At 38.9% G+C, this 24,883-nt stretch overlaps 1 protein-coding gene across 6 annotated transcripts in view; it reads left to right on the plus strand.

Moving 5' to 3' along the window:
* LOC117291635 (MAGUK p55 subfamily member 7-like) overlaps positions 1-13,888 on the plus strand; it is a 55,359-nt gene extending 41,471 nt beyond the window's left edge. For 3 of the 6 annotated variants that reach the window (XM_033773475.1, XM_033773474.1, XM_033773476.1), the window contains 13 exons: positions 698-779; positions 2,136-2,221; positions 2,959-3,033; positions 3,852-3,875; positions 5,230-5,232; positions 6,165-6,361; positions 7,109-7,182; positions 7,721-7,807; positions 8,888-8,971; positions 10,840-10,920; positions 11,413-11,615; positions 12,785-12,925; positions 13,398-13,888. In XM_033773475.1, the coding sequence (XP_033629366.1) occupies positions 698-779; positions 2,136-2,221; positions 2,959-3,033; positions 3,852-3,875; positions 5,230-5,232; positions 6,165-6,361; positions 7,109-7,182; positions 7,721-7,807; positions 8,888-8,971; positions 10,840-10,920; positions 11,413-11,615; positions 12,785-12,925; positions 13,398-13,574 (1,314 nt within the window). In that variant the 3' untranslated portion in view covers positions 13,575-13,888. The remainder of the gene's footprint in view (positions 1-697; positions 780-2,135; positions 2,222-2,958; positions 3,034-3,851; positions 3,876-5,229; positions 5,233-6,164; positions 6,362-7,108; positions 7,183-7,720; positions 7,808-8,887; positions 8,972-10,839; positions 10,921-11,412; positions 11,616-12,784; positions 12,926-13,397) is intronic. The other 3 variants (XM_033773477.1, XM_033773478.1, XM_033773479.1) reach the window with 3 other exon arrangements.
* Positions 13,889-24,883: the final 10,995 nt, after the last annotated feature.

Below are 24,883 nucleotides of genomic sequence, written 5' to 3' on the forward strand. Positions count from 1 at the left end.
ACCTTTGGTAATTGTCAAAGACCAGTCATTCTCACTTGGTGTATCTCAACATATGCTCAAAATAACAAACCTGTGAAAAATTTGACCTCAATTGGTCCTCGAAGTTGCGAGATAATAAATAATGAAAGAAAAATACACCCTTGTCACATGAAGTTGTGTGCTTTCAGATGCTTGATTTTGGGACTTCAAAATCTAAATCTGAGGTCTCGAAATCAAATTCAAATATTTTAGTGGAAAATACTTCTTTCTCAAAAACTACGTTACTTCAGAGGGAGCCATTTCTCACAATGTTTTATACTATCAACAGCTCTCCATTGCTTGTTACCAAGTAAGTTTTTATGCTAACAATTATTTTGAATAATTAACAATAGTGTCCGGTGCCTATGAACCGATGCAAGGTTCCGTTAAAGCTGGAAGTAAAGTATTAGTAGAGACACCTTGATTGATCCCCTCCAGTCCCAACTCTCTAAATTGCATGTCTGAATCCATGGGGCTTTTTGTTCACTGCCTAGACTTGCATTTACCTATTGACTTCGGAGACAGTGTCCACTGGTGTCTGCCAGGTAAAATTTGTTAAGACCCAACTTATTGTCCCAACCCGGTTCTTCTCAGAACCAGATTTTTATGTTTCTGAGAAAAGTGTAATCTGAGGTGGATTTTCTTATTACATGCTATGTCTCTGTCTTTATACTTGCAGGGAGCTACTATCAAATGGGATGATGTGCTGGGATCGGTGGTCATTGCTCGGGTAATGCATGGTGGAGCCGCTGATAGAAGTGGTAAGTCACAGGGAGTTTTTTTTCTTCATACTTTTAAAAGGGAGACAGCCTACATAGCGCAAGATAGCTTAGTTGGTAGAGCGCTGGCACGTTAATCCATCTTTTTTTAAATCCCACTCTAGTCAATTTTCTTTGTTCACCCCCAAATCATTTAAAGTTTACCTAGTCAGTTTTCCTGGTGTTTTTTTTTTTTATATCTAAAATAAAAGCGCATCCCCTTAAGGTGATCCCCTGGCTGCCGTTGCCCAGGTTGTATCATAATATGGGTGTTTCCCTGGCTACACGGCAGTTTACTGTTTGCCTTCTGACTGGCACCCCCGAACAAAGATATTGTCAAAATAGGGAGACCGCCAACACAGGGCTAGATAGCTCAGTTGGTAGAGCGCCCGGCAAAATAATTTGGAGGTCATTGGTTCAAATTGGTTGTCAATTTAAAAAAAAAAACAGAGCAAATGAAAGAGTGAACCTACATGATTATGACAACCAGACCTTCAACAAAGGCACAATCATAATGCACAATCCATTTTGTATTTGTAGATGCATTTATAGGTGTATCATTGATTATCTCTTGTATAAGATGACAGTTTGACCTTATTGACGGTGGAAATTGTTTTTACAATAATTGCAATCTAATCATATCTATGTCATGCATGTGTATGATGGGCTTTAAATTGCACTTTTTGTAACAGTGTATTTGTAAATGTTGTATGATAAACTACATTTGTGTGAATTATTGTTTTGATTTCCTATCTTTGTAAAGTTTGATGCAGAATTACTGTTGACACAAAGAGTCATTTGACACTGTTTGCTCTTTTTGATGTGAGGAAATTCACCTCACCTTCTCTTTTCCTTTGAACCAGGCTTTATATTTACTTTAAAGGTTCAACAGGTAAACTCTGTATATAGGATTTGAGGCATTGCATGGTGAGGTATCAATATATATTTGGTTTGCGGTAACACCATGTGTGTATCAACTTGCCAAGTAGAGTTTGTTCTTAGAGAACTGTCTTGCTTTATTCTACTGCTGCGGAGTAGATAATCGGAGGTTCGGGAGACTTCTCAGTTCTGAAATGAACTGTCATGCTTTTAACTATTACCAGGGCGGATGGTATAGAAAATAGACTTGGACTACTACTTTAGCTTATAGGATCGTAATTAACTGCACTGCAAACTGTACTGTAAACTCTGTAGTCGTGTTAATTACCTGTACTGAAAACTGTACTGTAAACTCTGACGTCGTGTTATTTTGTGTGATAAGCACTGTTTACTCAGTGCTTCTGAGTGTGAAACTGTAAAATCTACATATTATTAAACATCCTTCTTAATATCTATATTTCTAAATGTTTGTTTTTGAAGGTTTGATCCATGTTGGTGATGTAGTGCATGAAGTCAATGGAGTGGACGTCAGAGGGAGAGACCCTGATGAAGTGGTGGGCTTGCTGGTAAGAATAAAAAAGTGTTTCTTTGTATTTAAAGCCAAAGGACACTTTCGGTAATCAGTACTGTCCAAGGCCCACACTTCGTGTATCACAACTTATATATAAAATAACAAACCTGTGAAAATTTAGGCTCAATCGGTCATCGGAGTCGGGAGAAAATAACGGGAAGACCCACCCTTGTATCCGCACATTTCGCCATGTCATGACATGTGTTTAAAATAAATCCGTAATTCTCGATATCGAGAATTGATATTGTTTTAATGTTTTCTCAAAAAGTAAAGCATTTCATGGAATAATATTTCAAGAGAAGTCTTTCACCATTACCTTCTGTAAACCCTGTAAGTTATTTGTAAATCTGTGAACTTTTTTTTTTTTTCTTTTCCGAAATTGTCCAATGGCTTTAAGGGAAGGTATACGTACGTTTGTTAAAATCACTCTTAGAATTAATGGCAATAAAAACTTACTTGGCTAGAAGCACAGCAGCTTTCAAAAAATTATATCCCCCCAAATTTGAATCTGACGAAGTTTTCTGTTTGATATGTTTCTCAGAGTACACAGTCAGCATGGTTTGAGGCACCAATGCTTACACTACCTTTCTTGGGATGTTTTAACAAAGTTACCCTAGTTGCCATTTGGGGTTTAAAACAAAAACGAATGGCAACTGGGGTAGCTTTGTAATGTATCCTTAACGGCTCAAAATGTTCATGTCATTCTGTTTTCTTAATCAACCCTTAATTCAGTCCTCATCTGACGGAACGATTACTTTCAAGCTGGTGCCAGCTGAGGTAGAGACCAGAAATGCCTTGGAGAGTCAGGTAAGAATACGACAACTATAAAGTCGTCTTGGTCGGGTTCCCAATCTTCAATTGACCTTTATGGTGCCACTGGGCTGGTGACCTCTCCTCGTTGAAGGTCAAAAGGCTGCTCAGTAGCCCTGATGAACATCTGACTCTTGGGCCGTGTCCGAAACAGTGCCTTTGGCTAAAGCTACGGCTAGATCAGCGCATCTGCCATTGGTGAAGAATAGGCAGACGTGCTGATCTAGCCAGAGCTGTAGCCGAAGTTGCCGTTTCGGACTTGGCCTATCACTTTAATGCTTATATGAAGGATGCCAGGGGCCTTTCTCAAACCCTTGCTTGGGCTCAAGCCTGTATTTTGCAAGCGGTGGTTCAAACATCAGCAGACCAAGCGTGGAGCCAAAGCAAAGATTCGAAAAAGGCCCCATGCACCGACCTGCCAATCCATTACTTAACTGGTACCTTACATCTGCTGGTGTCCTCATTGTCATACATGGGAAAATTCAATTCAAGTGAGATTCGATTCCCCCCCCCCCCCTCTCAAACCCTCACCTGATGAAACTAGAATGAACTTTTCTCTGTTGAAACAATTTGTTGTATTTTTGCATTTCGGGACACTTTATAGAAGTATACACATTTTAATTGAATATTTGCTTCAGATGTGATTTTCTAGTTTTAACAATGAACTTTACATAATGCATGTTTTGAATCATTCCTTTCATAATCACCAGAGCACTCTGCACCAGCTTAATAAGACACAGTATTTTTAATTGTCATTAACTACTAATGAGTAATAACCAGCCTGGCTTTTTTTATGTAAATTTGTTCCTGTGTAGAAATGTGAGATCATTCCAAAGCAGGTAAAGAAATAATGCACACTGTTGGAACTTGATGAGACTGGCATGAATGTACATGTACAATTTATGTATGCATTGTGGAATGTCTTTGACTTATGACAATGTACACTGGCACACTGTGTTGGTCAAATAATAACTGCTTATAATTTTGTGACGGTTTTGTTTATTTGTTGGCTCAATTTTTGCAGAAAGCTAGTATGTACATGTATGTCTTGTTCAACTGTGCAAGTGATTATACATGTTATAGGAAACAGTGATTGCTTCTGTGAGAATGAGTTTAACACAGAACACATGCAGTTTGTGCTGAATGTCAAAGTTTCATTTTGTTATTGACATGAATCTGTAGTTGACATGGTTGACGGTTTCCCCCACCACCACCCACCACAGTGAGCATTCTGAAGTATCATAGTGCATGCTCAAGATGAGCCATAAGCCTGACAGCAGACTTTCTTGGTAAATGTGGCGTGTCATGGACAAGCGGTTAAGAGCACCGGATTCAAGCTCTGGTGTTTGATCAGCAGAGTGTGGGTTCGAATCCCGGTCATGACACTTGCTATGTAAAATTGGGGAGGTAGTGCTTTCTGCTCTACCAGCCGGGCTTTGGATTGATGATACCCAAGCCTACATCCGTATGGACTGTGAAAGGGGGTAACCCTGTTTCAGCCCTAGGAGTAGATGGTAAGGGCCTCTGGAAAAAAAAAATTAGCCCAAACCTTTAAGTGGCCTTCAGGCCTTGTGTGTCTGGTGACTTGCATAAAAAAAAAAACTTAAAAAAACGCATACTACAAAACATTGGAAATTTACCTGGAGGTCTGCTGCCACCTAGCGTTCCAAAGTCTTGCATTGTCCATCTTTTTAAAATGTCTCATATTTGCATGCTTCATTAAAGGCACTTGACACCTTTGGTAATTGTCAAAGACCAGTCTTCTCACTTGGTGTATCTCAACAAATGCATAAAATAACAAACCTCTGAAAAGTTGAACTCAATTGGTCATCAAAGTTGTGAGATAATAATGGAAGAAAAAACACCCTGTTCGCACAAGGTGTATGCTTTCAGATTCCTTGAATTCAAGACTTAAGCTGAGGTCTTGATTTCAATTCAAATATTTTTCAGTGAGAAATTCGTTCTTTCTGAAAACTACGTTACTTCAGAGGGGGCCGTTTCTCACAATGTTTTATTCTATCAACCGCTCCCCATTGCTTGTTACCAAGAAGGTTTTTATGCTAGCAATTATTTTGAGTAATTACCAATAGTGTCCAGTACTTTAAGATTTATTAAATCTCCTCATTTGTTTATTTTTTTTTGTTTTTATTTTTTCCATCGCATGCATTCCTGCTCTTTGCCTTGGCATTTCAGCAAGTGAGTTATTATTTCATTTTTTCTAAATGCTTAATGTTAAAGGAACACGTTACCTTGGATCGGTCGAGTTGGATTGGTCTTTGAAAAGCATTTGTAACCGATGTTATAAAATGCATATGGGTAGAAAGATGTTGTAAAAGTAGAAAACAATGATCCACACAAACATGCCTCGAAATTGCACGGTTTTCCTTTTACTTCGTCGACTAACACAGTCGTCCATTTATGGGAGTCAAATTTTTGACTCCCATAAATGGCCGACCGTGTTAGTTCAAACGCATTTTATAGACCAACTCGTCCGATCCAAGACAACGTGTGTTTCTTTAAACTGAAGTCTCTCTGCAAAGTATTGTTCTTGTATTACATGTATAAACAGACCCCTTGTATATACACAGGGGCCGATTTCTCAAAGAGCTAAGATTTATCTTAAGCCTGATGTCACAATGCAAATCGGGAGACCTGCAGACGCCATTCAAGGGGCAGGGGTCAAATTTTACACTGGCCGAACCACAGGCACGATGCCAGTATTTTTAAGTGTCGGCCTGTAGACTCATGACTGGACAAACTGTGCTTGTTCAAATAAAAACAGCATGCATGTTAAACTGTTCAGGGGTGGAGTTCACAAAGAGTTAACACTCATATTACCTCTTAGTACTAGACTTGAGTTTTGAATATCTCCTAGGACTAGTCCTAAGTGAGAACTCTTTGTGAAATCGACCCCTGGTCTTGTTAGAATAACCTGGGTCAGTAAACGCCTCAAGATTTGAATATCTCCTAGGACTAGTCCTAAGTTAGGGCTAGTCCTAACTCTTTGTGAAATCAACCCATGGTCTTGTTGGAACAATCTTGGCCAGTAAACATTTTGAGCAATGAACCCTTTAGTCCTGTGGACATTCATTTAAAAAAGTTTGTTTCAACCTTTGCATTTATATAAGGTTCGTGTGAAGACATACTTTGACTACAACCCATACAACGATAACTCCATCCCGTGTCCGGAGGCGGGGCTTTCCTTTAAGAAGGGGGACGTTCTACACATTGTGAATCAAGACGATCCCATGTGGTGGCAGGCAAGACGGGAAGGAGAGAGGGGCCCCCGAGCGGGCCTCATCCCAAGCCGTCTCCTCCAAGAAAGGTAAGGGTCATCTCATTTTAAGTAGAGTGTCATACCCGAGTGGTTTAGAGCATCGACTTCTAGATCTGGGCCCAATTTCATGGCTCTGCTTACCGCAGAATTCTGCCCAAACACGATCACGATTTCCCGCTTACGTGCAAGCGCCGATTTTCTGCAGTTTCCTTGTCAGCGTATAATGCCTAGAAATGTGGAGTACGCATGCGCAGAAGCCAAAATTCCCCGCTAACCCGTGAAATACGCTTGCCGTAAGCACAGAATTCCCTGCTTCCGTAAGCGCTGATTCCTTGCTTACGGTAAGCAGAGCCATGAAATTGGGCCCAGGTGGTTAAGTCATTGGAGTGTGGGTCCGAATCCCACTTATGACACTTGTGTCCTTGAGCAAGATACTTTACTATAATTTTTTTTATTCTCCCAGGGGTATAAATAGGTACCAGCGAGGGTAGAGGTTGATATTGTGTATGAAAAGGCCTTTGAAGTGCCATAGCAGCCCTGGGCTGTATAGTCCCCGTAATGCTGAGAAAGATTAAAGGGATATTAGTTGCCCAATGATCAGGGCACTAATGTAAAGCGCATTGATACGATTATTGTTAAAATTATATACATGGTATAAGAACTACATGTAGTTATTATTAAGCATTATAGCTATTAAATTATTTTAAAACAAAAATTTGAAAGATTGTTTGAATCAGGCCATGATGTATCCCATTGTGTGTTTTGAATAATCCCATTGTGTGTTTTATTCCCCAGGCGTATGGCGCTTAACAAGTGTCCTACTACATTAATCAGCACCCACTCCACAGAGCAAGCGTTACAGAGAACTTGTAAGTAAAGGACTCGCTGTTTTCAATGGGTACAGTAGAAAGCACAGGGCAAGCCCAAGAAAAAGGCCCCTTGTTTTCACCACATGTAATGACCATGTCCTCTTTAAAGGGTCTGCAGCCGATTTCACGAAACTCTAGGATGAATCATAACTCGAGTTAGGACGAGTAACCCGTCCTAACTTAGGATGGGTTCAATGCGTCCTACGTATTTGGATACGGAGCTGAACCCGTCCTAAGTCCTAAGATTAGCTCCTAAGTTATGAAGAGTTTGGTGAAATCGACGGCTGGGTACTTTTTGTAGGACATAAACCACAATTTCCACAGATTTACATAAAACCCACACAGTTTGAAGATAATGATAGTAGAAAGCTTCCCTTAAAACATTACTTACTGAAGTGCTGTAGTTTTGAGAAATGAGTAAAACAAGTCACAAAAATAATGTTTGTCTCAGTGAGACTGGTTTCAAACATACATAACCAGTCAAGTCCATATAGAACGTAGAACTTTCAAATAAGAATGTTTTTTTTTTTGCGTACAGCCCTGAGAATTTCAACTCGGAGCGGAGGTCTGCGAGGAAGTAAGAGGAAGATGAAGAAGATTATGTATCAAGCAAAGAAGTGTGAAGGTAAGACCTAAGTTTTGCAATTCTGGGGGACAAAAATATTCTTGAACAGGATGTGAACCTGTGACCTCCGGATTTACGTGCCGGTGCTTCACCAAGTGAGCTACACATGTACGTGTGTATCTTGTAATATACAAATATAACATGGTTTATTTTGGGTGACTAGTCGATATGAGCTCCCCTAGGTATTGGAAGTTGACAAACTAGTTCCTGAGAAGAAGCCGAGGGATCTAGTTTGTCAACTTCCAATATCGACTAGTCACCCGAAATAAACCATGTCTATACGCCAATTCAGGCGCGCACCGGGCACGCAAGTGTTGAGCACCGCGGCCATTGCCGGGGTAACGTTGTGCCTAGTTAATGTGCACAGAGACATGAGGAAATCGTGTTTCTTTTCACCCTTTATGGAAATTAAATGTTTTCCTCAACGACTATCACAATTTCCTTGCCAGGACATCATGATATACTAATGTAGATCACTGACTGAATTTTGCAACTAAATAAAAACCGAATCACCTTGAAAACGGTGCTTGTCTTAGGTGAATAGGGGGAAAAAGACACGGAAACTGTATAAAATAGTGACTAAAATTAGATTTTGTCAGAATTTCAGTATTTTCCTCTGTGCTTAATTTTAAAAAAAGATATCAAGAATGTAGTACATCATTATATCATGCAGCCATGTCAGAGAAATCGCATAGATTGTCGAGGAAGACATTAAATTTCCATAAAAAGTGAAAAGGGAAACGATTTTCTCGTGTCTTTGTGCACAAAATTAGGCACAAGTTTACCGCAGCAGTGGCGCGCGGCGCCCAGCACTTGCGCGCCTGAATTGGTGTATATATTTCATACATTCATTTTTTTGTGGAGCAAAGGAAAATGACGACTTGGTAATTAGCAAAACAGCCCCATACACTATTTATTGCATTTATGTTTACTGTTACTTAATGATATTTTGCGTTACTCCATAATACATTTAATTGTTGATATTTTCCTGGAAGTATGGAAATAAATGTGTAATTGATTTGAATAAATATAAATTCAGTATGATCACTATGTTTATTCTTTTATTTCCTTGATGATTAGATTTTGCCCAGCATGAAATCTTGACATACGAAGAAGTCATTCCTTATCTTGCCAGAGAGAATCCTAGACCGATAGTTCTTGTAGGTGAGTGTCAAATGGGTTCGTCTCGGTGTCCCTCGATCTTTCCTCCTCCCTCATTTTTTGTAAGCATGTCCGTCTGGGTCGTCCGCGTTCAGTGGAAATGTCAGCGTTTTTTGTTTTAAGTTTCAGTCTTTGAGTTGAGTTGTTTGGGCTCGTACAAGCCCAAGTGAGATTGTAATATATAATTGCCAGTCATGTTTTTGTAATTTTGAATCTGAATGGCCATCACTTCATACTTGTCAATGTCCCCATCCCTTTGACCATCAGTTGATCAAATGATTGTTTTTTTCTGTCAGTCATTGGCTCTATCTGGCAATCGGCAGCTCGTCGTGGCAGCTTCGCTGTTCTCATTGTCATATGTGTTTTTCTCTTCCAGTTGTCCTGCTTTACTGTGTGTGGGACAGCATGCTTCTGAGCAACAGTGATTTAAGTGCTATTCACACGACAGCAATTTAACTGGGGTCCCTTGCTTAATTTTAGCATGGTTGTAAAATGTAGCAATATTGACACCATTTTTGCAAGAGAACTTGGACAGTAGAACAAATTGTTGTCCTTTCTCACGAGGTACATTTTGTTAAATGTTACAACCATGCTACAATTTAGCGAGGGACCCTTGCTAAATTTCTCTCATGTGAAAGGGGCTTTAGTTTACTTAAGTTGTCCCTTACCCACATAATTCACATGTGTTGTATTATTTTATCCTTTTGTTTTGTGTTTTTCTTGAGTTCCTCCCCAGATTAAATTCTTGTACTTGATTGCTCCCCTCATACACTCATTGTTCATTGTTCTAGCTGCCCTCGTGTCATCATATTTCTTGTATTTTGCTGTTCAGCCTGTTTAAGGGCTGGGCCTGTAATTCATTTTGCTTTGTTGTATCTCTCTTGGTTTTAAAGCTCTTCATTTTGCCTTGTAACGTGATATATATTTCTTTACTTTTTTTGTTGAGGTCAAATAATAATTTTTATTACAATAATACTGCCATTTTTAAACGCAGTCCTTTGAGGACTGTCATGTGTTTGTGGGTCAACCAAACTTAAATTTATATGAACTGATTTGAAAATATTTGTATTGATTTGAATTGTATATGCATCTGATTGTCATAATTTAAAATGTTCATTATTTTATTGTCTGCCTTTTGAAATGAATGTTTGCTGTTTTTGTTTTGATAATTTTAGATTCATGCTAAGGTTGTCTCAAAATTTTACTTGTTGATATTTGATTTGATTTAAGTGGTGTACTTTAATTCTGATTTGACATACATGTACCCAGTAAATGTATTTTTTATTTATTTGTGCATTTATATGTTTGTGTGCTAAGCGGCTTGAGTAGATACGCTATATAAGACTTCGATATTATTATATTAATGTTAGATGATCAGTTATTTTAAATCATGAGAATTTGGACAGACTTAACATAGATTCATGTTAAATAATAAATGATTACCAACAGTAATAGCAGGCCTAGAACAGTAAATTTCAGTAAATGCCTCTCCTGAATTTCTCTGCTAAAAGAAAATTGTTGATAGATAGAGTAACAATTTTTTCTTGATTGGTTAAGGTATGTTAAATAATAAATTTTCATTTAAAAGTAGTATCAGGCCTATCACAGTAAGTTTCTTCAGTAAATGCCTCTCCTGAATTTCCCTGCCAAAAGAAAATTGTTGATAGGTAGAGTAACAGTTTTTTCTTGATTGGTTAAAGTACCCTGTTAAATAACAAATGTTCACTTACAGTAATATCAGGCCTAACAGTAAATATCTCTCCTGAACTTCTCAGGTTAAAAAAAAATCATTTAAAGGTAGAGTAGGAAGTTATTATTGATTGGCTTTTCTGTGATTAATAGTAATATTTGATTATACTTGATGTTTTCAGGAGCACCAGGAGTAGGTAGAAATGAACTCAAGAGAAGAGTAATCGCAACCAACCCTGAACATTATCAACCAGCCATTCCTCGTAAGTAAAACATGTAGGCTTTATTCACAAGATTGTAGACTTAAAGACACTGGACACTATTGGTAATTGTCCAAATTGGTAATATGCACAAAATAACAAACCTGTGAAAATTTGAACTCAATCGGTCGTTGAAGTTGCCAGATAATATTGGAAGAAAAAACACCCTTGTCACACAGTTGTGTGCTTCCAGATGCTTGATTTCGGGACCTAAAAATCTAATTCTGAGGTCTCAAATTCAAATTCAAATATTTCAGTGGAAAATTACTTCTTTTTCAAAGACTATGTTACTTCAGAGTAAGCCGTTTCTCAAAATGTTTTATACTATCAACATGATCAACAGATCTCCATTGGTAGTTAAAAGTAAGTTTTAATGCTTTATTTTGAGTAATTACCAATAGTGTCCAGTTCCTTTTAGTGAAACCATGTTTTAGGGGTCTATAGTAGAAAATGTTTACTGATCCTTTCTCGATGGTGATGTTTCTTTATTGACAGATACCTCAAGACCTAAGAAATGGGCAGAGGAAGATGGTAAAGAGTATTACTACATTGAGAGGTCGCTGATGGAGGAGGCTATTACAGGAAACCAATTCCTGGAGTATGGAGAATACAAAGGCAATCTGTACGGCACCAGCATTGAGACCATTAAGAGGGTATCTAAAGCTGGTAAACTCTGTATAGTCAACGTACACCCACAGGTAAACTATAATAATAATATTTGGTTTTGATATACCGCTTTATACACCATGTCTCAAAGCGCTTCCAACATTATTACCCTGATCACTGGGGCATTTCATTCCTTAAACCATCTCAGCTCCCTGGAGAGTATACAGCCTGTGCCGCCAAATAATATGTACATTTGTTGTAGCGCACTAAGCTAAACCAACCACAAGTACTATCTCTGCCCTCACAGGTACCCATTTACCCCCGGGTGGAGAGAAGCAATTATAGTGAAGTGTCTTGCTCAGGGACACAAGTGTCACGACGGGGATTCGAACCCACACTCTGCTGAACACAAACACCAGAGTTTGCATCGGTGTTCTTATCCGCTCGGTCACGCTACCCCATAATCAGGGATGGTCAGGGGCAATCTCATGGCTCTGCTTACTGCCGACTTATGCACTGACCATCACCATTCCCCGGTTACGTGTAAGCGTGTAATTTCCACGCTAGCTGTGTAACGTAGAATGCCTAGTAATGTGGTGCACGCACACACACAAGCCAACCTGTAAAATATGCTTGATGTGGTGCGGAATTCCCTGCTTCCGTAAGCGCTGATTCTTTGCTTACGGTTAGTAGAGCCATGAAATTGGGCCCAGGTCTTTTTGAAACAATGTCTTCAGTTCTGGCTCAGGGTTGGGCTCGGCTAAGGCTTAGGCTTAGGATTAGTCTGAAATCATGCACTGTTGTTCAGAGGGCTTCAAACAGAGGGGTGTCGTGGCCAAGCGGATACGAGCACCGAACTCAAGCTCTGGTGCTTCTGTTCAGCAGAGTGTGGGTTCGAATCCCAGGCCATGACACTAGTGTCCCTGAGCAAGACACTTAAGTATAATTGCTTCTCACCACCCAGGGGTAAATTAAATGGGTACCTGTGATGAGGGCAGAGGTGGTTCGTGTGATTGGTTTAGCGGAGTAGTGCATATTAATGTTGCACAGGCTGTCTCAAATTCAATTCAAATATTTTAGTGAGAAATAACTTCTTTCTCAAAAACTATGTTACTGCAGAGGGAGCCGTTTCTCAAACTGTTTTATACTATCAACAGCGCTTCATTGCTCGTTATTATTTTAACCATTATTTGGAGTAATAGTAACCAATAGTGTCCAGTGCCTATAAAACCAAACCTTATCTTTATAACCCATCCTCTAGGCCCTGAAGGTTCTTCGTGAGAGCGGTTTGAAGCCATTTGTGATCTACGTCAAACCACCACCCCTCGATGTCTTGAGAGAGACGAGAAAGGTGCAGAAACCCAAGCTAGGCATGGACAAGAATGCCAACAGACTGTTCAGCGTGAGTATTTGGACTGAAATAATATACTGCTTTCACAAACTTCTTCCAGGAGTTGAAAATGACCCTCATACTGTGAAGTCAGATGTTCAGGCTAGCTCTGGGCATACATCTTTAACTTAAAGACAGTGGACACTATTGGTAATTGTCAAAGACCAGTCTTGTCACTTGGTGTATCTCAACATATGCATGAAATAACAAACCTGTGAAAATTTGAGCTTGATGGTCGTCGGGAGTTGCGAGATAACTATGAAAGAAAAAACATCCTTGTCTTGTCACACGAAGTTGTGTGCTTTCAGATGCTTGATTTCGCGACCTCAAATTCTAGGATTTTAGTGGATTTGGCGCTATATAAATGTTTTTTGTTTTTATTTATTATCTGAGAACAATGGATTTACCTGCTAAGTCTGCTGCCACCTAGTGTTCTCGAAAGTCTTGCAGAATCATTCAAATTTCTGTATTTTGTCTCTTTCAGGAAGAGGAAATGGTTGACATGATTCAAATAGGCATGCGCATCGAGTCCAACTACAAGAACTACTTTGACGCGGTCATCGTCAACGACCAACTTCCAAGATCATATAATGAGCTGATTAGTATCGCTAGAAAGCTAGAAGTGGAGCCTCAATGGGTACCCAGTTCGTGGATGAGGTAGAATACGCCCAGTACCCAGAGGGTTTGTACCCAAGAAATAACCAGTTGGTTGCCAACAGTAAAGTAGCAAAACTTTTCCATTGCTACAATCGCCTTCCAAGATAGCTCTACGACAGATGGAGAGATAGAGGTTGCGTCTTAATGGGCACTGAGCTTAATGTACAACAAGTACAATGAGGTACGGTACGCCCAGTAAACACCCAGTAAACACCCAGTAAACACCCAGTAAACAACCAGTGAACACTCAGTGAACGCCCAGTAAACGCCCAGTAAACACCCAGTAAACACCCAGTAAACACCCAGTAAACAACCAGTGAACACCCAGTGAACACCCAGTAAACGGCCAGTAAACACCCAGTACACCCTGTACCCAGGATGGGTGCAGGAAACATTCCAATTTGTTTCCATTGGGGTTTTGATGTTGCATTTAGGAAGCACATTTTATGGGTATTTGCTGATGATAGGGTATGTTCAGACAGCGTTCTAAGTTAGACCTGAACCGGTTTATCTTTTACGAGCAGCAGGGGGTGATCGTAAAAATAAAACCCCTTTGCGTTCAGACAGCACTGAGTTAAACCCGATCCGGTTTATCTTTGGTTTTAAGAGGTCAAAGAAAACGTGACCCCGTTACTCTAACATCCTGTTTATTGTCCTGTTCATTGGTCACCGTGTGTTTACGTAATGATTACGGAGGTCAATGGGTCGCCTGTTGTGAGTTAAACCGGATGTGGTCTTTTTTATTCTGTCCACACACAGTGTTAAAAGATAAACCCGAAGCGGTCTAAAGATAAACTCTCTCCCTGGACGGTTTATCTTTTGTGGGTTGAACTCAACTCGGACTAACTTTTGAACCGTTCAGACACACAGAGTGGAACTCGATCGAGTTGAACCATGAGTTAAACCAACTTTAGTACCGTGTCTGAACGCACCCATAGTCTTGCCAGAAAGATACATGTAGCACAAAGCATCTACCCATTGCATGGATCAAGTAGAAAAATCCTTAACTCAACAGTTTTCAAATGCCAAAGGGTGCTATTTTTTCCATGTGTTGCTTCCATTACCGTACATTTTGTTTAACAAAAAATAATACAACAAATTCAGATAAGCATAAGAAACACAGTTTGCACACAAAATAACCTTGATGAATTTGACACACAAAAAATAGCAATAGTGGCTGCACCAAGTTAAGAGTTCTTTATAAAAAATAAATGAGGCTGTCCATCTAGTAATTTTGTTTGGAAGTACAGCGCCCTCTGTCGTCCAAATTGTGCTATTCACATTCCACTCCATTGCTCACTTGCACCTCTGAAAACTCTGAAAAAATATATTTTAAATTGTTGACCAATATTTTTAAGGTAGATGGTTGCAAACCTTTCACACAGAAACTTCCATAGAGGCGAACCTTATTATTATAATTTGTTTCCTAACATGTTTCTGTTTTTAATATGTTGTTAGTGTTTCTGTAAGTGCTAAGCAGTTTTCGCTACCTTGATCCATAGCTCGATGGAACTTAAAATTGGGGACTTTTAGAAACTAGCTGTGGTGGCAGTTGCCAGGAATGCTCTTTATTAAAGATGAGGGTGCTCTCAAGATTATTTTTATAACTTCAGGGGGTATTCGCGACTCGTCCTGCACAGATTTAATATGTATTCTGTCACTTTTGTTGCGCCGTAGTTTTAAGTTGCTTCAGAGCTAGATTATAACGGCTCCTTATTGTCTTAGTCTTATTGTCTGTGATGGATTTGAATGTCTGTGATGGCAATGTGTTCCAGTCTTAAAAAACTGTTTTGGGTATGAATGAATATACCCCGTAAGTGATACAGATGTGTTTGAGAGCGCCCTCACACAGTAAAATACGGCACATTGAAATTAAAGATGGACAGCTTGTTTGTTTGTTTGGCTTCCTACTGCAAGTGCGTCTGCTGCCACCTAGTGTCTGTAGGTCTCCCATTGTGTTAAGTTAAGGGATAAGTTCTTCCCTAAGAAAGTTTTAAGTCTATTTAACGAGAATTTATTGTAATTAATAACAGAGTGTAAATATTGTTTCAAATATATAATGTGCATTAGTTTTTGGGGTAATTTTGGTTTCCTTCAGATCGGCTATTGCAATCTTGGCTGATTGTCACGACTCTGCTAGCCCTGTTACTCTGCACTTATGGTGGCAGAAAAACTCACGTTTAGCGAAGGTGGATTTCACATATTAGCAAGGAATTTTGGTGTTTTATTAAGCCCCTTTCACATGAGAGAAATTTAGCAAGGGTCCCTTGCTAAATTGTAGCACGGTTGTAACATTTAACAAAATGTACCTCGGTGAAAGGACAACAATTTGTTCTACTGTCCAAGTTCTCTTGCAAAATCTTGTCAAACATTGGTACATTTTACAACCATGCTAAAATTAAGCAAGGGAGCCTAGTTAAATTGCCGTCGTGTGAATAGCACTTTACATACCATTCTAAGCTTACACAGCTTGTGAGATATTGATACTAACCCTGGGCCCAATTTCATAGAGCTGCTTAAGCACAAATCTTTGCTTAAGCAAAAAAGATCATTGCTTAGTAAAATCAGATTACCGGCCAAGACTCCACTCAATTGTTATGCTAAGTAAACAACAGCTAAATACTGGTCACAAGCAATGTATATGACATGACACTTTGGCCAGTGAACATGTGTAAAATAAGAAAGCTATTTTCGTGCTTGAGCAAATTTTTTGCTTAAGCAGCTCTATGAAATTGGCCCCTAGTGGAGACAGTAAGCGCAGAAATCAGCGGTAAGCGGATTCGTGACATTAGTTCAAGTGTATTTCAGTCATTTGCCTTCTTTAAGAAGTGTTTATGATTCGTGGGTCTTCAAAAAGACAATCTGAGTTTGTATAAAGTGTTACGAAATTATTATGGAATAATACTTTCAGAGTAGTGTTTTATGGCTGGTAGATGTTGGGAAATGGGGCGTTTCTAAATTTAAAACCATTTGTTTCTTTTAAAGATGTAAATATTGTTAACCAAGACATATGAGTTTTAATGTTGGATTAATATATAAAGTAAAGAGGGGCAGATTTATAAGTGTATCTTTATATTGAAAAGTAAACCAGGCAATTTCAGTCACCTTTGACCTTTGGTGTTCATTATACACGGTCAGTAAAATATATAATTTTTTGGTCAATTATTAAATTGCTTGTCTTTGATTTTGCTTTGTTGTATGTTCAAACTTGCCAACATTTTAATTTAATTTCACAGCGTGATTTGGTTCAATTTCTGTGACATCTTGTTTATTTTTCATAAAAGTTATCAAATTTTAAAACTGTTGCTTTTGACTCTCCGTTTGATTATTTAAGTTAATCTTTACGTTTCTTCAAATTTTATTTTAATTTATCTAGAATTTGTGCTTTTATATTTCTAGTGGTAAAGACATTGTTACCAACTGCCATTCTTTGTGTCATGTTAAATGAATAAAGTATAGGCTATGCCATACCATGACCATTTTTTTAATCAGTAACTTTTTGAATCAGTAACTCTCGCCCCCATAAATAGAGAGACCGGCTTTTACGGGACTTTCTTTCTTTGGCTCAATGCTGCAGGCTTTGCCTGGTCGTGGTTTTCCTCTTGGTTTTTGTATTCATTCCCATTGTTGTTGTCGTTTCTTGTCAATCTCTGAACGCTTTGCAACCTTGGGAAAAGGTGCTATATAAATGGTGTTATTATTATTTGTCCTCCTTGCCTCGGTTTGGTTGCATTGATGTGAATGGGAAAAACAAAATGGCTGCTCTGTGATTGAGGTGTACTGCTTTTAACCCAAATCACCCCAACCCTTCAAAACCCATGTTTCATTTGATGATGTTAGGCTGAAGACAGCACTGGTAAACTGATAAATGCCAGTTTACAAATGGTGTTGGATTTTGTTTGTTATAGCGAAACGATCCTAGCAAATCGCTTAAAGTGATTGTGGTTGTTAGCTCTCGGTTTTTAATAGAAATGAAAGGATATTTGGACTGGAAACAACATTAGTAAACTGATAATGCCAGTTTAGAAATGTTTTTTTTTTTTTTCTTTTTTTTCTTTTGTAGAGTGGAAGGGTCCCAGCAAATCACTTAAGGGAATTGTGATTGGTAGCCCTCAGTATTGGGAAATGAAACTGGACTGCAGCACAGAGCATCTAGAATGCAAAATTTTCCCGGGCCCTTCTACGGGCCCGAACCCATGCCGTAAAGGTTTGGCACTCGTGAGCTCACTCTTCGACAGATTTTCCCCCTTGAACTTGGTTCATAGATCCGCACTTGAAGATGCTGTCAACCCCAAAGGTTCTACTGCTGCTCACATTAATTTTACAGATGTTCTGTTCCATTCTGACAGATTTGCCCCATAAAACTTGTGTCTTAGGTCTGGTGATGATAGGGATGAAACGCCGTCTGAGCATTAGAATGCAGAAACAATATGGATATAACGAAGCTATAATTGAGTTGCTTTTTAGGTACAATAACCATGATAGCGAGAATAGATGCATCATAGCTTGAAATAGGCATTAAATTCCGACATCTGAGAGGGGGGGGGGACATCACCCCACAGATTCACTAGATTGCACCAGAGAGCATCTACGGGCTAAAAAAATTCCCGTGGCCCTAAAGCGGGCCCCGGAACCCACGCCGTAAATGTTATGTCCCCCCCCCCCCCACCTTTCAAGACGCATTGACGCCCCTGCATACTTGGATCGAGGATGAGTGTACCGTCCCCGTAGCTACACCGCGCTTAACAATTACCGACTTGATTTCAAGACTATGTGCAGAGTGGCCCGGTTTTGTTTTCACCGTTAATAATAATCATGTCTGGCTAGAAAATATTTTCGTTCACACTATTTCTATCTTTTTCTGTACATTTATTGACTAGTTTATTTAGTTCTCTGCTTTAGATACCTGCAAGGAAAAGACGAAAGGAAAATGATGAAGGACAACACTTCATAAAATAATGTTTGATTTAGAGATAGGCATTGTAAAGAGTAAAGCTTACTTCAATGCCGTGTTTTAGAAAGCGAAAATGATTGGGCTTAAACGACACCGAAAAGAAGTATACAAATTAATTGCAATTAATCGAAAGAAGCAATGTGTTCGTGTACTAGTCCCTTTGCTGCTTCTTTAAACTAAAACAAGATAACGAATAGCGTACACATCTCTATAATAAAAAAAAGTCAGAAAACTGAAACTTTAACAACCAAATAAAGTGACTGGCAGACATTTGCGGCCAACAATAATTGACAAAACTCCAAAGACCAGACGTTATCTGGGTCATATGCTTCCCGCCAATATTCCTCCCGCCGTTTTCCAATCGACGGCAAACGCTAAACAGACTATGGGCTTCCGAATTCGCACACTGTAACCGCCAATCAGATACATTAGCCACCCCATGAGAAGTGTCGCGGCGGACCACACAACAACAGGAACAAACTCCTCCATGGCGGTGTGTTTCATCCTCAGCGAAAAACATCGCAACAGTTTCAAAGTTCCCAATCACCGCGGGAAACCCCCCAATGATCACGCAGCCAACTTCCAGCCAATCAGAATGGCAGATACACCGTCACATGGTGGGGAAGTTGGATTCAGAAGAGGGACCACACACGACTGCCCAGACATTGGGAAATTGTATTGTTCGTTCGTAAACTCGTTATTAAGTGGTTGACGTTAGAAGAAAATTGGTGGAGTAACGAGCATTAAGGAGAAGCAAAACCACTGCGTACGAAAACGGTCTATACTGCATGGAAAGCAATTTCATCGAAGGGGCGATTATTTCATGATTTTCTCGAGGGAGATGTAGTGATGATTTTATAGGACTGATACCGTCGGAATACCGCCAGCAGAGACAGGGATTGATGAAACAAACCCCGAGCCTTGAAGCATCATTTTGACATTCACTGTTTTTCACAATTAGATTTTTGTTTTGTCTTTAAACTCCAACTCAATTTTGAAGTCAATTTAGGCGAATTTTTATTAGTACCAATCGAATATCTCCTATTTAAAATTTCATCAAAAAAGGAAAGATTAATTGATGATTGTGACATTTCAGACAAACCAAAACACCAGCAGGTAATTTAGTTTGGCTTGCGGTATGCTGTTAATTACTGCAAATCCACATGTTACTATAATCCACCCCACAAAGGTACATATCTTAATCCCTCGGGGTAGCTATTTTCATTGTGCTCTCCAACGGACTTTCTTGCTCTTTGTTTTCCTTCATGCGAAGTTCCAATAGTTGTTTTTTTGCAAACATTTAATACTAAAATAAACTGGACACTATTGCTAATCTCGCTTTCAATGTTGAGGGCGCTCTTGTGTATAAAGGTACTGGATGGAGGAACCCGTTTTAGGAGATAAGTCGAGGCACAGGAAGACCCAAGACAATGTGGGTTAAGTTATACCCCGGGCCTTTCTTGATGAGAGATTTTATAATCCTCAGGCAACATCCCTTGTCCCTATCACTTCCTTGCTTTAGTCATCATCTAGCCATAGATCTTACGTCTCATCTGCATTGACTTACGCAAGTTCAAGTATTTTAAAATATGCACGTCTGTATACAAACCCTTTTGAGGTCTGTTGGACGATAATATAAAAGTGACGTTTGGTTTGAGAGTAGGCTACACAAACACATTACCCGAATTTGAGCTGGGGAGAGCTTCATCTATAATGGACGAAGCTTCATAGTGTCCACCATATCTCAAAAATGGTTTAAAGATTGTATGCCCCCTGTAGTTTAGTGATTAACTTATACTAGAAATGACATAATTTGTTATACTCGACGTGTATACCGTTGTAATTTAGTTCAATGACTCTACAGTCATGATGATCAGTAAGTACTCGCGAACAAGAAACTGGTACCCGTAGTTTTCGATGTTCTGAAAGACAGCAAGACATTTTTTATTTCCAGGTGAATCGTTTGGTCCATGCAGTCATCTTCCCGATGGTGTCTCTCAAACATTATACAAAATACGATGGTGACGAGTCAATTTCACTGAGGGCATTTTACGCGTACGGAGTGTCACAATTACTTGTTCATAAACCCTGCTCACCGTAATAGCAAAACGTAATCCCTGCTCACCGTAATAGAAAAACGTAAACCCTGCTCACCGTAATAGCAAAACGTAAACCATTCTCACCGTAATAGCAAAACGTAAACCATGCTCACCGTAATAGCAAAACGTAAACCCTGTTCACCGTAATAGCAAAACGTAAACCCTGTTCACCGTAATGGCAAAACGTAAACCCTACTCACCGTAATAGCATATCGTAAACCCTGCTCACCGTAATAGCAAAACATAAACCCTACTCACCGTAATAGCAAATCGTAAACCCTGCTCACCGTAACAGCAAAACGTAAACCCTGCTCATTACGGTGAGCAGGGTTTAGCAAAACGTAAACCAATCGTGCTCTGCTGTTTTCAGCAGCAGAGTGTGGGTTCGAATCCTGGTCATGACTCCTGTGCCCTCGAGCAAGGCACTCAAATGCATTCTGCTCTACAAGCCAGGCTCCTAGTTAATGAGGACACCCATGCCTACAACCATATTTGTACGGACTGTGAAGGGACCTGTTCCAGCCCTATAAATTCTGCGTTATCCAGAGGCATGACATTGGACCCAGGTTACTGAGCAATAAACTGTGACGTCAGGCACACGTCACTCGCTTTCAAATCTTGTTGAACGTTTATGAAAAACACTTTCCCTGCCATAAAATAAGCTTCAAAAATTTCATTTTGGTAAACAGTATTATAACAATTGGCACAGATCGCAGTTTCACACCCACATAGAAATGAGTTCATTCACACGCAAACGATACATCTGATATAAAAACAAAACCTTAAACTTTATTTATTTTCAAAATGGTATTCACAAAATCAAGAAAGACATAACATTCTACAGTTTAACTTTAATATTTATAAACAATAACAGAAAACAGAAACACGACACACTTAATGTGGGGCTTTTGTACACTGTAATTGTATTGAATAATAACAAACTCCCCAATAAGAAATTGTCATTTTCTTATTAATAAGAAGAATGATCTGTGACCACGTAATGACAAGCTGAGTTCATCTCCAGACTGCAAAATGCTATACAGAGCTTATAGAGAGTATGGTCTTTCCATTCGAATGTATCTCGTAAAGGCTACTTTACAATATAAGGGCAATGTAGTTCCGGTCACATTTAAAGACACTGGACAATGTCAAAGACTATTCTTCACAGCTGGTGTATCTCAACATTTCATAAAATAACAACCCTGTGAAAATTTGAGCTCAATCGGTCGTCGAAGTTGCGAGATATTAATAAAAGAAAAAACACCCTTGTCGCACCATGGTCACACGAAGTTGTGTGCTTTCAGATACTTGATTTCGAGACCTTAAATTCTAAATCCGAGGTCTCGAAATCAAATTCGTGGAAAATTACTTCTTTCTCGAAAACTACGTCACTTTAGAGGGAGCTTTTTCTCACAATGTGTTATACTATCAACCTCTCCCTATTACTCATAATCAAGAAAGCTTTAATGATAATAATTATTTTGGAAAATTACCTAGAGTGTGTCCACTGCCTTTAACAAGATAGGGTATTAATCAAATACATTTATCGCTCTTACCAGGGTGGTGTAATGGTCAAGTTCCCTATTATGCAATGATGATGAAACTGCTTGTTTGCTATTTTGTTTTAGAGTGCCTAGACTATTTTGTCATACCAGCCTCGGTTACGATAATACACTGAGTTGAGTTGAAAAGCAAGATAGCTGTTAAATGATGACAAGGGTTTGAGAACCGTTCTGGGTTTTAGGCGGGTGCTTAATCCCGCTACTCTGTGGTACAATAGACAGTGTGGATCCCAGACGTCTTGGTGAAGTTTGTTTGTTTTATTATTCATTGGTATTTCCGTGCCAGTATATAGAAATTGTTGTCACCTGAAACTAATTAAATTCGTTGTCAGTTGTCTACATGAGTACCAGGGGTGATGTTTGATTCCCTGTTTCCTTTGGTGATTCTTATCATGACAATGTAATTTCCCAATGAGAATACAAACCACATGGACAGTGGGAATTTTCGTAAAATACTGTAACGTCAACGGTTGTAGAACAATTTAAAGTGGGTAGAAAGAGTATGCGGGGCATTTTATGGCAAATTCTAACCTTAAAGGTAGTGGACACTATCGGGTAATCACTCAAAATAATTATTAGCATAACACCTTATTTGGTAACGAGTAATGGGGAGCTGTTGATAGTATAAAACACTGTGAGAAATGGCTCCCTCTGACGTAATAAAGTTTTCGAGAAAGAAGTAATTTTCCACGAATTTGATTTCGAGACCTCAGATTTAGAATTTGGGGACTCGAAATCAAGCATCTGAAAGCACACATTTTTGTGTGACAAGGCTGTTTTTTCTTTCATTATTATCTCGCAACTTCGACGATCGATTGAGCTCAAATTTTCAAAGACCTGTTTGTTATTTTATGTATTATGTTGAGATACACCAAGTGAGAAGACTGGTCTTTATCAATTACCAGTAGTGTCCACTGTCTTTAACTGTTTTAACTCACTTAGTCAAGGTAGCATTGATGTAAATATACAAAGATATTGACAACTCATCTTAAGATGAATTTTACTGGTTTACTGTGAAATCGACTTCAGCTAGTCTACTTTTGCCTCTATTCGTGTCCTTGCTCGAAGCCAGTTTCATAATTCAACACAGTCATTTTAAAATAAGTCACTGGTAAAATAAAAAAAACAGACACTTACTACAGGTTTGGTAAGTATTGAAGAAAAAACACACCGATTATGAAGTCACACCAGCACATTATTTTAAGAGAAATTTTCCCATCCGAAATACTACCCAAATCATTTTAGAAACCCGGAAAATCACCAGGGCCCAATTTCACAAAGCCTGTAAGCACAAACATTTGCTTAGCATACAATTTCTTCCTAAATTAAAACAGGACTATCAATCAAAAATCCATCTGTTGAATATTGCTTGTTACTGGTATTCAGCTGTTGTTTGCTTATCCTGAAAATCACGAGGAAATTTGGTTGGTAATCCCGCTTTTATCAAGGAAGACATTTCATACTAAGCAAATTTTTGTGCTTTCAGCCTTTATGAAATTTGTCACAGTTATTTATTTAATTGCTGCAATTGAGAGAAGCCGTGTATGAACATGCAAATAACCCCAAACGAAACATTATCTGTTTGCTGTAGTTTTCTCTTAAAAAGTGAACGCAGATTTTGATGAAATTTTCACGGGTTTGTTTTGTTGTCTGGTGTTTAATTCATGAAAAACTAGACAAATGGTTTTACTCTTCCAAAACCCCATGATACTTCACTTAAAGTTGTGAAAACTCCCCAAATCGTATGGGTTTTTTAAGTAAAAATTGAAAGCATTTAAGTATAAACGTCAGAACAATTAAACTATGGACATTACAAAATTATATTCAATGATATAAAAATATTTTTACATCTTAAAACGTTCGTGCTAAAAGGTGGACGCATACAGATTTATTTCTAATCGTTTTATAAACATCATATTTACAGCCTTCAAACATAAACACAAATCATTATTCATAGGTTTTCGTTTCTTTTTGTGACGCAATGTCAAATCGGATATATTTAGCTCAATTCATTTGCTAAAAACCTAAATAAGAACACACAAGAACAGCATCAACAACAATTTTCGCGTTTCTTCAAATGTTCGTAAATTTTGTACAAGTCTAAGTACGAAACGATAATAATAATAATTTTGAAAAAAAGAACCAGACTATGTTGTTCTTCCAGCCTCGGTTTGGTAACACTGATATCAATGAGAGAAATTGAAGATGGCTGCACCATGATAACGGTCTACAGAATGGGTTGCCAATGCCCACTCAAGAGACCTTTATCATGGAGCAGCCATCTTGACTTTCTCCCATTGACATCAATGTTACCAAACCGAGGCTGGAAGAACAAAATAGTATGGTTCCTATTTGCAAAATGATTATTATAAGCATTTACTATTTTTATTGGATACGAGGAACATGACCAAGATGGAGGCAGCAAGATAAAGGTGGCACCTTTTCCTTCTTCCCACATCTCGTACCGATCCAGTTGAGGACGGTTCTTTCTATGGGGAACAAACACAGGAATCAACGGGGACCACTTGTCATTTGAAAAACCCTTTCCAGTAACAGAGTATGGGCAGCAGTAGCCTTTAGACAAGTCGCACGTGGCACTGATGTCAAGCACGACCCCCCAATATCACGCACGAAAAAAAGTAACGCCGGTCTTTTTTCTTGCGTGTCGTTTGGGGTGCCGCCGCCGCGTGCGTCTTGA

This window comes from Asterias rubens, chromosome 6 (assembly GCF_902459465.1).
Source record: "Asterias rubens chromosome 6, eAstRub1.3, whole genome shotgun sequence".
NCBI classification, from domain to species: Eukaryota; Metazoa; Echinodermata; class Asteroidea; order Forcipulatida; family Asteriidae; genus Asterias; species Asterias rubens.